Raw genomic sequence first — 17084 nt, 5'->3', positions numbered from 1 at the left:
GATTTCAAACTGCGGCTTTGAGACTCTTTTTTTCACTGCAGTTTTAAGAAGAAAATACTCAGCAATGGTGATGACTTATGAATTTGCACATGGTTTGTCTTAAAGCATATTAAAAACACCTCATAGACATATAAGCAACATTAAAAACTTGATTTTGTAATCAAGTCAAATAACCATGTTTGATATATTAAAATATCTGTGTATTATAGTAAACATTTTATTAGGACACCTTTTTAAGAAAATCATTAATACCAGTATGGTTCATTTGTCAAAAATAAACCAAAAGAAACTTTCAGTGGACTAAAATAGTGTGACAACTAGCCCCATCTTCCATTTACCATAGTACTGAATAGTTACCATATTCATTGAAAAATATATATATATTTAAAGAACACCACTGTATTCTTTCATGGTACCATGGGTAATATTTGATGACAAAGCAATTCTGACATACAATGAGACATGACACGAAATGTATGAAACGATTTTATAGCCTATTTTTTAAAAATAAATAAGATTTCAAAGAGTCAAAGATTTGCATTTTATTTAGAAAGTGCCTCATCAAATCCCAAATTTCTCCTCAGGTATGAATTGAAGTAGTGGAGTTTTTACAAAGTGTTCTGTACTTCCTCTGGTGTTTCAAACATGTCATCTGTGATGAATTAAAAATCAACCTTCCTTAAGTGCGTCAGTACCGCTTGTTAATGGACTTTATCTGACCTTTACTGAATTGACCCGCTAAAATGACGTCGTGCTGTGACGTCTGTTCCGCCGTTCGCCTCGCGGTTGTGTTTACAGTCAGATTTGGCGGGAGAAGATTAGACTATCCGCTTTCGTTTTACAGCGCGTTCTGTTGAGAGCCGCTTGCGTCAATGGCGACGACTGCGTCCGCAGCTCCCGTGGAGTCGGATTTGGACCGCAGCGTAGCTGAAGACGAGCCCCGAGGCAACGAGCCGGAGGAGGACGGAGGGAATGGGCAAGCTGGGCCCACGACGGGCGCGCAGCAGCACCGTCTCGCCAAGTTACCGCTGTCCCGCATCAAAACGCTGATGAAAGCAGATCCGGATGTGAGTCTGGCGAGTCAAGAGTCCGTGTTCATCATCGCTAAGGCCACGGTGAGACACTCACATATGTACACGTGCTGAATACATCTCCCCTCACTTCTCCTGGCTCTCTATCTATCTTGTTCATTTCAGCTCCGTGTGTCTGTCTGTCTACAGTACTGTACAAAAGGCACGTTAGTATTTTAATTCCAAAAAATGCTTTTAAGACAGTTATTAATATATTTTGCTGTAGTGTGTCAGTGGGAAATATCAGTTTACATTTCCAAACATTCATTTTGCCATTAATTGTAATAATCCAGTCAGATTTTTGTATGCACAAAGAGTCTGACAGCAGTCAGTATGATCTGATCTCACCATCATCGAGTCCATCTGGGATCACATGAAGAAACTGAGACAGACTAAATCCAGACCTTTACTGAATGGAATGATTTGACCCACTAAAATTAAAACTAGGTCAGAGTGTGGCACCGTCTCCACGGCACTTGAAGAAACTTACCTTCAAAGCTACCTGAAAAACTATGTGCACAAAAGCTGTTGATGTTGACTCGATGGTGAGATCAGATCTGTTGTCAGACTCCTTGTGCATACAAAAATCTCACTGGATTTTAATAATTAATGGCAAAAGGAATGTTTGTAAATGCAAACTGATCTATCCTACTGACACACTACAGTAAACGATATAAATAACTGGATTAAAACCATTTTTGGGGTGAAAATGCTAATGTGCCTAATACTTTTACACAGTACTCATATATATATATATATATATATATATATATATATAACCACAGACATGCAGTCAAACCAAAAATTATTCAGACACTAGATATAATTTTACCCAAAATTATTATAATTATACCCAAAAATTCTTCATACAGTGGACTACCTGTAAAATTTGGAACCAAAAATTATTCAGACACTTTGACCTGACCATGTTTTGCTTAAGCATTATCTGACATAATTAAGATTATTTTTTTCTGACACAGTTTAACTCTGAGATCTTGTCATATTTTATTACCATTGTTTTAAACTATAGTGAATAAACTGTATTAATGAATGAAATGTTCAAGGTGTCTGAATAAATTTTGGTTTTACTGTGTGTATATATATATATATATATATATATATATATATATATATATATACACACATACATACACCGATCAGGCATAACATAATGACCACTTTCCTAATATTGTGTTGGTCCCACTTTTGCTGCCAAAACAGCCCTGACCCGTCGAGGCATGGACTCCACTAGACCCCTGAAGGTGTGCTGTGGTGTCTGACACCAAGATGTTAGCAGCAGATCCTTTAAGTCCTGTAAGTTGCGAGGTGGAGCCTCCATGGATCGGACTTGTTTGTTCAGCACATCCCACAGATGCTCGATTGGATTGAGATCTGGGGAATTTGGAGGCCAAGCTCCATATGCAACAAACTGTGATGCACTGTGTATTCTGACACCTTTCTATCTGAACCAGCATTAACTTCTTGAGCAATCTGAGCTACAGTAGCTCGTCTGTTGGATCGGACCACACAGGCCAGCCTTCGCTCCCCACGTGCATCAATGAGTCTTGTCCACCCATGACCCTGGCGCCGGTTCACCACTGTTCCTTCCTTGGAGCACTTTTGATAGATACTGACCACTGCAGACCGGGAACACCCCACAAGAGCTGCAGTTTTGGAGATGCTCTGACCCAGTCGTCTAGCCATCACAATTTGGCCCTTGTCAAACTCGCTCAAATCCTTACACTCGCCCATTTTTCCTGCTTCCAACACATCAACTTTGAGGACAAAATGTTCACTTGCTGCCTAATATATCTAACAGGTGCTGTGATGAAGAGATAATCAGTGTTATTCACTTCACCTGTCAGTGCTCATAATGTTATGCCTGATCGGTATTTATTTTATTTACCAAAAAACCCAAAAAGCTGGAAATTAAGCAGCCATAATACAACTCCATAAATTCATAAACACTTTAAGATTGCTTTGTTTTATTGATATATTAAAGACAATCACAAGTCATTTGTGCAATTTCAATAAAACCATTTGTATGTTAGCCAGCTAGATCATGATCTTGGTGAAAATATTGAATACATCACAGATATATTTTAAGCATAAATGGTTGTACAAGATCAGTGAATGTAAGATTCTCTCTCTCTGCTTGACTGTCATTTCAATTTCAGATCTTTCTATCAATTTATCTGCCAATTTCATATCAGTCTATCTGCCTAGTGCACAATATATGTTTTTGCCATGGTTTTCTTGTATGTAGCTTGCAGATTATAAACAATTTTATTCATAAGACAAAATATAGTAAGACAGTCTCTGTTCACATTTAAGTAATATCCCATGATATTAGCAAGTGTAATATAAATAAATACTAATAACTAAGCATTATACTAATAACTAATAACTACTCGTACAATCAAATTTGAGGACCACAACTAACTGCTTTGTAAAGTGTGATATGCTCAGTGAAAGCTAATTACTGTAATTGCCTTACCATGGCAGAATTGTTAAAGGTGAAGTTCTCATAGTGTCAAAAAAGTTCAAATTCCTACTGAGTGACTGTTCCTGACACCATAACTGATAAAATGAATGAAAGCGGAGAGATGATCTGTTAAAAATATTTTAATACTAGTTCTTCTATGGGCCTGTCATAACATTGCATTCATGGATACAATGCTTGTCTGTCTGGATATTCTGAATTCTGGGTCAAACTAGGGTAGATTTGTTGTCTTGATGGACCTGTTTGTACCGTCAGGGCCGCGCTTCAGTTCACAGGGCACAGAACAACTTTTATGGATGGCTCCCACCTATACACACATCTCGTATCTGAGTTAACCTAATTGTTTTTCTGCCTGCAGGAGCTTTTTGTTGAAATGATTGCAAAGGACGCTCTTGTTTATGCACAACAGGGAAAGAGAAAAACTCTTCAACGCAAAGACTTGGGTAAGTTAAAATGTTAAATGGTTAGTATAGCACATTTAACTAGAAACATCAGTGGTATTAATGCTGTAATGATTGGTGCTTTTTTTTTTTTCTCTTGGCAGATAATGCTATTGAAGCAATAGATGAATTTGCGTTTTTGGAAGGTAAGGGAGACATAATTTAATGTTATTTCCTGCTGGCAATGGTCTAAAGGAGTGGGGACAAGTTTTATGGATAATTCTGATTGTCTATATTTCTTTCCTCCCTTCAAACCTCTTTTTCCAAGAACGGCAAACCTAAAACCAAACAATTCTGCCTCGGTGTCAGGTTATATGTGACCACGCAGAACTTTGATTCTAGGAAATAAAAAAACTAAGGCATGAATCTTTCGTTAAAGATATTCTGCTTTGTTGTTGAGAGTTCTGTTCGCTTGGTTTTGTGAAAGCCCATCAGTAACCCGCACCGAATCAGCTCGAAAAGGTGGTCTGCGTACATGTGAACTTCAGGACTATTCCTAGTTTAAATGCAATCTGTCCTTAATCGCAGTTCTTGTCCTTAATCATTAGTTACAATAGGGACTTTCATACCGTAGGAACATTTCCATAGTCCTAATAACTATTGGCGGAAGTACCTGCTTTTTGCCATGTTTGCACCGCAGGAGCTGGGAACGATTTTAGTTATAAGAACTCTTTTTAGGGGGACTAAATTAGCTTCCACCTCAGAGTAGGGTCTAAACCAGCACAATAGTTTGTACATTGTTTGGCCGCGGACTAGGCTTGCTACGGTAGTCGGTGTTACTGGTGTTCAGTCGCTTGCCCAACATGGCAAATTTTTTCAGTTTAACGCAATTAACACAGTACCTGTTTTTCTGAATGTCCTGCCTGTGTGACACACACACAACGCATGCCAGTATCGAGTTTTCTTCTGTGCTTGAACGAACCATAACACACACAGATGATGCCAAAATGTCTGTTTTGTCACATTTCCTCATAAAAGCAGTCTTAAATGAGCTAAATTAAGTCTTAAATGAACGTAAAGATTTGAAAATGGGACGCGTGTCATATCTGCACCGTGTGCAGCAGCGGCAGATCTTAAAGTGTCATTAATGTTAATGAAACAACAAAGGAAAGAGAGAGAATTACTACTCTTGACTAAAGAACTTAAACGTTCTGTTCCTTATTTATTTGGTTCCACAGTTTCACGGTTTCAGTTTTTTATATAAACGCTGTGTAAGTTAGCCTATTTGTTATTTTAAATTAGGCCTAGCATGGCGTATTCTTATTTGTTTTGTTAATAAACGTTGTTTAATATAAGCGAGTTTGTCGTTGTACTGTTTTTCAGTAAGAATAATAACCCTCCATTCAAGCAATTGCCGCTAATTTGAAAGTGAAAGTAAAATGCGCACAGCCACGCCGGCATTCATAAGCAGGGAAAAAAAAAAAAAAAAAAAAAGGTGGAGGCCCCGCCCCCTGGTGACACACGGTATTACTGGTATTGTCACATGTCATCGATTAACGGTGGGAAAATTTTCTCATCATGCACATTCAAATCTGGCGCTGATCCAGGGACGGGCGCGTTCAGCACTCATCATATATCACAGCTGTTCAGTGTTTAACCATATGTTTATTTTATGTTTCTGACATTTAAATACAGATCGGTACTAGCAAAAAAAAACATTTATAGTTGGTAAAATATACACTGATGTCTATGGAAGCTGCAATAATCCTTTCAAATATCACTCGATTGGTGAATTTATTAGTTCTGAAGCTAAAATGTCACTCAGCCTAGGTGATTTGCGCACAACCATCGATTTTACGCGAGCTTGTGGTTGGAGAGTCCGTCCAAAATGATACAAAAAATAGAGTTTTAGGCTTCTGTTAAAAGGCTTTTACTGATCGACCGAACTCAGTGTAAGCTAAATAATGGAGGACGTCAGGTTTGCAGGAACAGCTTCTTATTCACAAAATGCGGCGTACAACGCCGAGATAAGGTGCAGTTTGCCTTGCAGTGCTTATATGCTTTAAATCTGTTACATAGACTAAATCAATAGCAGTAATTATTACAATGAAAGCTAAAGTAAAGTTTTATTATAAATAAGTTATTTTAATTTAGGGGGTTATATGGAGAAACTCATGCTATATAAATCACTGGCACCCGCCATTTTTAAAAGGGCGGTGTAAACACGTGGTTTTCAGTACTTCACAAACTAACTCCACGATTATGGAAAACAGCAATAAAACAAACATACAGAAAGCTAATGTTAACAGCATTTACCTGTCGCCTTTTTCTGCAGCGTTATGTTCTTTTCTCATCACCAATGATATGTGGCACTGCAAGTTGTCTTAGGTTTCCTCTCTTATCCTTCTTTTTTGCTCTTTCAATCGCATAATTTATACGTCCACATTCCATCTCCGATATTACGGAACACACAACAAAAACACAGCTCTGATCATGGCATTCTCCAGTTGTTGACGTTGTTGAACATCACTTCATCACTTCAGAGTTCCTACTGGCGGCGCGATTGCAACCAGGAAAATGGCCTTAGAGGAATTTTTTTTTTTTTTTTCCCCTGGGGGACCGCCCTGGTGGCTAGTTCTTATAACGGAGTTCCTATTAACTACCCGGTGCAAAAGCGCCAAATGGTAAAAAGTTGCAACTTGTATTTACAGTGTTACTTAGGTCAGTGATGTGAACTTACCATGGTTCAGAACCAATAGTACAATGTAACAAAAGACCTGTGGAGGGATATGGAACCAAACTTAAAATTCATTCAACTTTTTGTTTTCTGTATCACTCTTGTGTAGGTACCCTGGACTGACTGAAAAGGTGCATAGATACGAATATAAAGACTGTCAACAACTTCTGAAGGTCCCTTTCAGATTTGAGAAATCAAAAGAGAGGCAAACTGATGTTTTTTTTAATGATGATGATGTTGGTATGCTTGGGCAGTTTGATTAATATTGTATAGTTGTCAAAGTTGTAAAATGCCAATTGTATTTTTCTATGTTATATGATTCTTATAACCATGTTTAGTGTTTAAATAAAGTGAGGTTCTTTTATGTGTTCTGGGTGTTGTGTGTTTCTTGTGCGAGTGGGATAAAATGATTTGCATGAATTTTTGAGTGTTTCTTGTGTTGCTGGACTTTTGATTATCAGCAGAAAGTCTGGTCTGCAGATTATTCTGGCCATGAACTATTCTGCTCACTACAACCAGAAGAAACCTTTTGACCAACCTGTGAGGAAATGGAATGAATGAATATTACTGTGACTAGAAATGGACGAACACAAATTATGGCTTCTCTGTGAGTACATTGTAAAAAGTAATGTGTTATATCTACTCCATAAAAAAAGATTACAAGCAATATTATTAATTAAATTCAACAAACAGAATGGAGTAGAATTAATCAAATTCCTTAAATGTCAACCATTTAAAACGAGTAAAATTACAAAAAAAACCCAAAAACATCTGAATAGCAGGCAGACGTCAAAGATGAATTAAGAACTCTTTATTTTTTATTGCCAAAATTGAAGACACCTGATGATAATGAGCAGAATCACTGAAGGAAAGAGAAGCACATGAATTAACAGAGGTTTAGATGTTGATGTTGATGTTATTGAAAATGTTTGGTCACCATTATGGTGATCGGTGTTTCATTTAGTTGTTCAGTTTGACTGCTTTATGTCAGTTTGGGGTTTTTGTAATGGTGTTTGCTAATTTTACACATTTTAAACTTTTAAGGAATTAATTGGATTAATTCTAACTCAATTCTTATATGTTGAATTTAATTATTTAATTTAATAATATTGCTTGTAGTCTGTTTGCCACAATTTTATTGAGTAGATAGTGCGTATTACTTTTTACAGTGTTATTGTATAAAAAGTACATAAGAAATTGGTAGAAAATGCATGTAGACTTCTGAAATTATAGAATTAATGACAGTCCAAAATGAATTGGTACTGATTAATTCACAGGCAGGCAATATACCAGAAAATACTGATGTGCTCATAAACATCTTGTTCGCTGGCTACCTGAGTACCTGAAATTATGGTGTTTTTGTTATGGTGCAAATTTTTCCTTAAAAGTTTTCAAAGGCCTTTTCTTACTGCAAAAACTATTGGTTTCAAGAGCTTCGCTGTTTTGAGGAAGTCCACTCGCCTCAGGGGTCGTAGGATGCACTCATCAAGGGTGCAAAGTTGGTTGTCGTGAGCAACCTTCTGAAACCTAAAACGACAAATGGGCCCCCCTACAGTCTTGTGGACAGACCAGTGAGAAAGAAGAAAAGTCCACAGCCGCCATATATATATATATATATATAAAAAAAAAAAAACTTTTTGAAACAATTATGTTTCTTATCGGGCTGTGCAGTGACTTCTGATAGTTGTAAAATCAATTCTAATTGAAGTTTGTGATTTTTCACAAGTGCTTTCCAGTTTTATTGTTCATCAGAAGGTCAGTGAAAGGACTATGAGCAGTATGTCATCTGCATAATCAGACCACCAGTCTACCTCAATATCCAGGATGAGATAGGCATCACTGTTTCTCTCTTAATATCTGGGACTTTGTCTTCAGGCACGGAGCTTAAAGACAAAATTTTACATGGCAACTAATCCAAAGATTTTTACGATCACCAGTTCAGGAGGAACTGAGCAGAATGTGCATGATCATCTCCGCATAGCATGTGTCTTTCCTGAGATTTAACTAAAGCGTGTCCCCAGGGGAAAACAGTCTGCCTTGAATGGATAGTCCTAGTGGTCTCGCAGTGTGAGAGATGCTGTCGATCCAGCAGAAATAAAAACATTGCCAAAAAATTGAAAACCAATATTTTACGTTAGTTAAGTTGGCTTTACGTCTTGATCCAGGACATAAAGTTAATTAATTTTTGATGAAGGCATGCAAGTATGTGAGTCATTACATGAGCAATTTAAGAACTGAAGAACTCTAGTATGCATGCTGAGAATTCTTTGCATAGTTGTCTTTGTGTGGATGGGCTATTGTAACAAGTTAACAGAAGATGTTTAAAGGGTCAGTTCACCCAAAAATAAAAATTCTGTCATTAATTACTCACCCTTGTGTTGTTCCACACCCGTAAGACCTTCGTTCATCTTTGGAACACAAATTAAGATATTTTGGTAACACTTTAGATTACAGCCCGGAAAGTACTGCGTAATTACAACGTATTTACAGCGTAACTTCCAGTAATTATAGTGTACCTATAAAGTAAGTACGTGTAAGTATAGGGGAACAATATATAAAGTCTGGGGAATAAAGGGGTAACAACCAGGAAAATAACAAATTATTTATACTGTAAGTATTTTACTAAGGGGTACTTATACTATTATTATAAACAACAATCTTACTTTTGGGAGCAATTTAGCGAGAACATACATTGCACACCTTTTTGTAATAATAGTGTACAAATATATAAAGGCTTTTTTAAAACTTACAGGGTAGGCTACGTATCAGTACATTTACACAGTATTTTGTTTTTTTTTTGCAAAGTGCACTGATTGAGTTATTTTAAGGCAAGTAAAAGACTTTATAATTTGAAATGAAAAGTTGATTTTAAAAAAAATTTTAATAAGAAGTGTTGTAAACCAGTTTTGAATTAAGTTATTTTTTAAATAAAGGTTTCAGAGTCAGTGATATCAGATTGTGTGTGTTTTTATTGTACTTACCCTGTAACTACATGAAACAAGAGGGTAACAAGCACCACTTTAATTTACAGCCCGCAGATGTCATACTTACCCTGTAATGATGGAACAAGAGTATATTTCCCCTAGTATAAGTACCCCTTAGTTCTAAAATACTTACCGTATAATTAATTTGTTATTTTCCTGGTTGTTACCCCTTTATTCCCCAGACTTTACATATTGTTCCCCTTTACTTACACATACTTACTTTATAGGTACACTATAATTACCGGAAGTTACGCCGTAATAACGTTGTAATTACGCAGTACTTTCCAAGCTGTAATCTAAAGCATTACCGATATTTTTAATAAAATCGGAGAGGTTTCTGTCCCTCTATGGAGATCCAATGCAACTACCACTTTTAAGGTCCGGAAAAGACATCATTAAAGTACTCCATGTGACTCCAGTGGTTTAATCTCAGTTTTATGAAGTGAACTGAGTGCTTTGTTTGTGCAAAAAAAAATAATTTACCACTTTATTTACAAAATAATATCCAAAGAGTGTTCATGCAACAATGTCAGCTCTCGCATGAACATAAAATGCATGTGTCGTGATGTTGCAGATCAATATTTTCATAAATAAAGTGATAAATTATGTAGTTTTGTGCAAACAAAGCACTCGTGTCGCTTCATAAAATTGAGGTTAAACCACTGGAGTCACACGGAGTACTTTAATGATGTCTTTACTACCTTTCTGGACCTTGAAAGTGGTAGTTACATTGGATCTATATGGAGCTCTCAGATTTCATTAAAAATATCTTCATTTGTGTTCTGAAGATGAACGAAGGTCTTACGGGTGTGGAACTACATAAGGGAGTGTAATTAATGACAGAATTTAAAGACACTTTAAAGGGAACCGATGGTATTAAGACTTGTATGGCTTAATACAACGTAAATGATGTCTCTTGTTGAAATATGTAGTAGAAAACCCATGAAATTTTCGTTATTTAAAATATCCATGACATATTTGGACAATGGGGGGCGTCATTTTGTTTAGGTGCACAGTGCGCTCTATGTTGATGACGTCAAATGGTTGCACTCGGTGAGCTAATGACACTATCCTGTTGTTATTTTTACTGCACACAACTCTGAATATAATATACGATGCCAATTTTCAGTCGATGGACCACAAGAGAAGAGATGTAAGTCTTCACTGCTTTACTAGTGGTAAGAGGAATAAGGAATGGGAAGTTGTGAAGAATGTGGACGAATAAAACTTCCTAAAGATCTGCGTCTTTATTCTGTTCACTTTAGCCCTGATGCCTTTGAGGCTTTTAGTAGACCACAGCTACTGAAAGAGCTTACAGTTGGCGATGGATATAAGTGTATGCTTTAACCAAATGCCGTACTTGTCGTGGAGCCTGACAAGGCTGCCTATAACACATCTCGATTGAGACAGACTGCCACAAAGCTTGTGTGCGCTGTGATCGCATAAAACATAGCATCTTCTCGACAGTAGTTCGAATATCCACAGAGACATTGCACGCCTTCAATGATTTCATTCTCACTAATTTTGCACTCTGGCTCAAATCGAAAAGGCTGATCGTTTAAAAAAACCCCCGCAGGTATTAAGACTTGTATGCATTGCTAGATTACCATTGCACCAAAACATACAGATGAAAAAGTATCAAAGGCATCAGGGCTAAATTGGAGAGAACAAAGACGCGGGTCTTTAGGAAGTTTTATTCATCCACATTCTTTACAACTTCCCATTCTTTTCTCCTCTTATCGCTAGTAAAGCAGTGAAGAGTTGCATCTCTTTTGTGGCCCATCGACTGAAAATTACAACCAAAAGCTGCACAATGTGTCATCGTATATTATATTCAGAGTTGTGTTGCGGTAAAAATAGCAACAGGGCAGCGTCAGACGCTCACCGAGAGCAACCATTTGACGTCATCAACATAGAACACACTATGCAGCTAAACAAAATGGCGCCCCCCATTGTCCAAATATGTAATGGATTTTTTAAATAACGTAAATCTTTCATGGGTTTTCTACTACGTATTTCAGTAAGAGACATAATTTATGTTATATTAAGCCATTCAAGTCTTAATACCAGGGGTTCCCTTTAAGAAAGCAGTATTGGATTGGATTGAACCAATCACCTGTTAAATCTACAGCTCGAATTGTACCGCTTTTGAGAAATGGTGTGCTATCTCTTCTACAATTAAGAGGTAATTTACTCAATAGATTTACTTATAAAGTAGACCGGAATGCACTTTTTTGATTAGGGCAAGAACACCTTAGCATCCACATAGAAGCACGCTGAAATACACGGCATAGGCATTAGCAAAGACCACTCACATTTGATTTTGAAGATGAATAAATGTACTTTGACATGTTAAGTAATTTATAGAATTGTTCATTTTTACCAATCCATAACCTGGGATGATTCAGTTGGTTTCACTTAAACTGTAATTCAACTTTGTCATGTTAACTGACAAGGACTGCTAATCAGGCTCAAATGTCTGGCTCAAGTCACAATGGGCATTGGGTTTAAACTTGCCACCTCTCAGTGACTATCCTCATTTTTTTCCACTAGGAGTACTCAAGTAAATAAAACAAACAATTTTGTTTGTTTTGTTTTCCCAGATACTCAAGCAGATGATGCCATTTTTTTTTAGTAATGTAAAAGCTGTGTTTATTTGTCAACGGTCCATTAAGCTGTTCTTCTTTCACAAAATGAGGTTTCTTTGAGCAGCGGCTGGCATGTTTTGTTCGGCATGCTGTACAGTGATCCCTTAATTGCCGAAGAGATATGCGGGAAAGACGATTGGCCCATGGACTCAGTGAGGTCATGGGCAGGGCATGTTTTCGCATGCCTTCCACACCCACCTTGGACACGCAGATGGCATATTTTCGATCTAATGATCCCAGGTATGCCAAAACCATAAAGTCCCAAAACAGTTTCTCCACATGACTCAAGAACTTGACATGAGGACAGGCTCTAAATGTCTGCACATGAGTATCCATATTGATTCCTGATGTTTTGTTCGTTCAAATGTTTTCTCACACTCCTCCCTGCAGACCCCAGGTCTGCATTTTATCCAGCACCAACATATTTGACTGCAATAAATCGAAAGTTTCCCAAAAAAAAAAAAAAAAGAAAGAAAGTTGGGCGGTTTAATGTAAGGTGTTTCCTTCCCTTCAGCATTCAACTTCAGGCCCATATTTCATTGCAGACTGCTGTTTTTAATCTTGTTTCTTCAGATGTTTGGAAGAATTTTGTACTGATTTATTATCGAGAGCTTTTCAGTTGTAAATTCTCGAGCAAACAAGGATGATGGGCTCAGAACTACAGTAATTATGCCACACATCGCACCATCGCTCGCACAGCTCGACGTGTTAATTGAAGAGAGTTGTGCGTTTCTCAACAGTGAGGGGAGATGCTACGACTGTGAAAACAGCACACGAGGGGGGGAGCGAGGGAGATTGTGGGTGTGTTAGCGCGTGAGAGAAAAAATAGGGGAAGGGAGGGAGAGAGGAGAGAAATAAAAACAGCACAAGAGGACAGCAGACAGAACGGAGGAAAAAATCCCTCTGAGGTTCCACCATGTTCCTGCAGACTGTCTCCATCCTCTTCCTCTCGGCCGTCCTCTTCGGCTGCCTGGAAGGTAAGGTGAAACTCTCCCTCGCATCTGATTGTGATGTCGGAATGGGGCGGTTGGGACCAGATCTCGGTGGGAGGGAAAGAGGCATAATGCTATGATAGCCAGACTGGTTCAGAAGCTTCGGATGCTGGAGTTTCACGCATGTCTGAGAATATGAGGTGTGTTAAAGCATGATGGGAGGCTGTGCCTGCCACAGGAAGCTCCAAAAAGGACGAAAAGGAGTCCAAATCCGATTATGACACACGATTTCCTCTGCAAACTGTTGAACATGCCAGTTTCTATGCATAATTTCATCAGTTATGATACTTGTCGGTGGGTTCCAGGTGTGAATCTTTGTTGAATTGTGCTGCTGGTTTGTGACTTCTCTCTATGCCAGGGAAGGGTGTGCAAATGCAGCGAGATGTTCAGTGCTGCATGCAGTACTCTCAAGGCAAAGTCCGGACCAAAGACGTCCTGAGGTATGAGAGGCAGACGGAGGGGCCGGATTGCAGCATAAGAGCCATCATGCAAGTATTCCAGGCATCCTGGAACAATCACAGACATGGAAAATATGCCCTATTAAAGCTCACAGGCATTGCCGTCTAAGCAGGTCAGATTTTTATTACTGAGAGCAGTAATTGTCAGGCAAGTAGAGCAAAAGAATGCACTCAGGCTTGGTGGACAATGCCCAAACTGTTTCTTCACCGGGGCCAATTTGGCCTGCGCTGACTTGAAGCGTAGCAGATTAAGAGATTTGGGATTTGCTGTATGTAAAGAGAGAGGTTTTGGAGGGAGCTCTTGAAATCTTGGCGCTCATGTTCTCGATTGTTTGAATCACGACAGACTGTACACCAAAAAGGCGGTGAAGTGCGCTGATCCAAGAGACAGGAAGGTGAAGAGGTTACTACGGAAACTGAACCAGAGGATGGGAGCCAAATCCCACAGGACCATGTGGCCACATCGGCATATGAATCTGCCCGTCATGTCGGAGGTAAGATCTCCATGGATTAAAGGAACTAACGGCAGTATCGCTGTCCGAATAAAACTTGTGCTCTGTGGTCCAGAAATTGAGTGTCTTTAAGTATCATTTTCTCTTTGTTGACAGGTCGATGTTGTTAACTCCCAAAAGATGAACAAGGTAAACAAGATCTGCAGCACGCCATTTTAATAGAGTGCAAAAGTAGGACAGTAGTAGTGATTTTTGATATCAACCTTTCACGATGGACCTACCATGAACACAGGGGTTAAGAGATTGTATATGATTCTGTAGAAGCCACAAGTCAGTGTGATTTCAGCTTTATCTGAAACAAAACTGCATTTAATTGGTAAATTCCCTGAACTTCACTACCTATAATCCTGAAGAGAAATCCACCAATTATGTATATATAATATTTTATGGAAATATTACATATACATAAAATGTATATTTATTTTATATGTATATGTATATTTTATGGAAGCTTGTTTTCGCCATGGAATAAAAAAATTAAAAGATAATTGCGACTTTGTTGACTTTCAGAATTGCGAGATTAAACATGCAATGAGATGTTATGTGATAAACTCGCATTGATATGATATAAACTTGCAATTCTGACTTTTTCTTGCAATTGACCGTTCGCGAAGACCCGCCTCTGTTACTGTTGCTATGTCCGACAAGCTGTGGCGCTCTCACACCACATGTTCTCACGCAGTGAAAAATACAACACAGAGCAAAGAGGACACTGACAACGCGTCGACAGACAAAACAGAGCAGGTTACTTTTGATATGAAACAGTCTCAAATTTCAAATGTTGTATTTTTAAAAGAAATTTAAACAATAAATACCATTTTGTGGCTCTTTAATGTGTCGTGACAGATCGCTGTAGCGTCTCAGATCAAGCGGCTCATGAACCGATCATCTCTTAATTTATATCATCAAATAAACATAAATGAACCACAGAAAGATGTCAGTACACATCATTTTTCAAGTTTAAGTCCACCAACGTTAATCTAACTCCCCTGACTGCTTTGTCGGACAAAAACGCGGATTCAGCGTTATGATTGGTTAGATCGCCTGTCAATCAAACTCCCGCTGAAGAGTCAACTGCAAGATTATATCTCGCAATTCTGACGACTTTTCTCAGAATTGCGAAGATATAAGCTCGCAATTGCAAGTTATAAAGTCCAATTCTGAGGAGAAAAGTCTGACTTTATAACTTGCAATATATAAAGATATAAACTCGCAGTTTAGAGAAATAAAAGTGGTAACACTTTATTTTAGGGTCATTTAACTAGTTGCTTATTAGCATGCATATTACTAAAATATTGGCTGTTTATTATTACTTATTAAGCACATATTAATGCCTTATTCTACATTCTTAATCCTACCCAATAACTAAACTTAACAACTACCTTACTGACTATTTAATAAGCTAAATTAGGAATTTATTGAGGAAAAAGTCATAATTAACAGTGAATATGTGTTCCCCATACTAAAGAATTGTGAGTTTATATCTCACAATAAAAGTCAGAATTGTGAGATAAAAAGTCGCAATTACCTTTTTTATTTTTTGTTCAGTGGCAGAGTAATTTTATAATTTTCAATATAATCCAATACTGTTAAAATAATAAAATCTCTAATAATGGCAGATTTTCTACTAATATATTAATCATATAATTGTGACTTAATCAAGTCTACCTACACTTTCAATCAACATATATTTCATATACTTTGCAATAAACCTCAAATATATGGCATTTTGTAATAATAATTAATGACTAGTCAATATAGTCATCCATCCATCCCTTTCCATCCATCATAGTTTTTGATTCAGTTACGCGATTTATAAGGCTTAATGAGAAGTAGTTCACTCATTCAAAAATAGTTTTTTTGTACCACTGTCCTTTTTTTTTTTTTTTTTTTTTTAAATGACAATGGAGAAAATGAATGGGGAAAATATTTAAATATGCTTTTTTTTAGTCTTCACTTTGACGATACTTACCTAATCTCTGTGAATATTAAAGTAATCAGAGTTGTTGTTGTTTTGTTTTTGTTGTTTTTTTCAGACCAAGTGAAATTTGAGGGAAGACAGGTGATTGATGAAACTCCAGCCTTCTCGTGTGTCACTGTTTTCTTATATATGTATAAGGAAATATATGTAGACTCACTACACAAATATATGTAGATTCACTACCAAACAGTATGTTATCCAGATATATTGTGATATTTAGATGTCCTCTCAAATGACTGTTAATCTATATGCCAAAGTATTCTTCTCTGAGACTTGTTTAAGGTTGTTTATAATCTCTGCAGCTATGTATAGTCTCTATAACTTATACAAGCTCTTCTATAGAGTCCAGTAAGCTGGTATGACTGTTCTCAAACAATTTATAGTGCAATTACAGAACCTCTTGTGTATGTTAAACACAACTGATTTTTATATATAAAAATAAAAGAAAAATATTGAAAATCATTTTGTTTTTATTGTAACAGACAAAAAATTAAATGTATATTTCACAAAAAGATGGTTTGAGTACATAAACCCAGTTTATTTTTATTATCTTATATTACTTCACTGTCAAATTCTCTCTAAAATTTTGAGATATAAAATTAAACTTATAGGTCTGCACCATTTTTGTCTTTGTTCTTCATGAAAATATACACTTTTATACATTTCCAAACCTAATTTTGATATAGAAAAGATTTTACACTATAATCACTGCATGGCCTGAGATGCTGGGATGTTCGTAGATGAGCTAATGTATTAAAGGATTAGTCCATTTTTAAATTAACATTTCCTGATAATTTACTCACCCCCATGTCATCTAAG

At 37.1% G+C, this 17084-nt stretch overlaps 2 protein-coding genes across 2 annotated transcripts; both read left to right on the top strand.

Moving 5' to 3' along the window:
* Positions 1–740: 740 nt before the first annotated feature.
* Positions 741–7054, top strand: pole4 (polymerase (DNA-directed), epsilon 4, accessory subunit). Its single transcript, XM_051912735.1, has 4 exons — positions 741–1115; positions 3932–4016; positions 4118–4159; positions 6800–7054. Exons 1-4 carry the CDS (start codon positions 873–875, stop codon positions 6811–6813), a joined length of 384 nt encoding a protein of 127 aa, XP_051768695.1. The 5' UTR covers positions 741–872; the 3' UTR covers positions 6814–7054.
* A 6081-nt stretch (positions 7055–13135) lies between these two features.
* ccl44 (chemokine (C-C motif) ligand 44) lies at positions 13136–16724 on the top strand. Its single transcript, XM_051912736.1, has 5 exons — positions 13136–13299; positions 13673–13802; positions 14119–14266; positions 14381–14413; positions 16321–16724. Exons 1-5 carry the CDS (start codon positions 13239–13241, stop codon positions 16327–16329), a joined length of 381 nt encoding a protein of 126 aa, XP_051768696.1. The 5' UTR covers positions 13136–13238; the 3' UTR covers positions 16330–16724.
* Positions 16725–17084: the final 360 nt, after the last annotated feature.

This window comes from Ctenopharyngodon idella, chromosome 11, assembly GCF_019924925.1.
Source record: "Ctenopharyngodon idella isolate HZGC_01 chromosome 11, HZGC01, whole genome shotgun sequence".
In the NCBI taxonomy this organism is placed as follows: domain Eukaryota; kingdom Metazoa; phylum Chordata; class Actinopteri; order Cypriniformes; family Xenocyprididae; genus Ctenopharyngodon; species Ctenopharyngodon idella.
The sequence above is the reverse complement of the archived record's forward strand: the minus strand, read 5'-3'. Positions and strand labels throughout refer to the sequence as shown.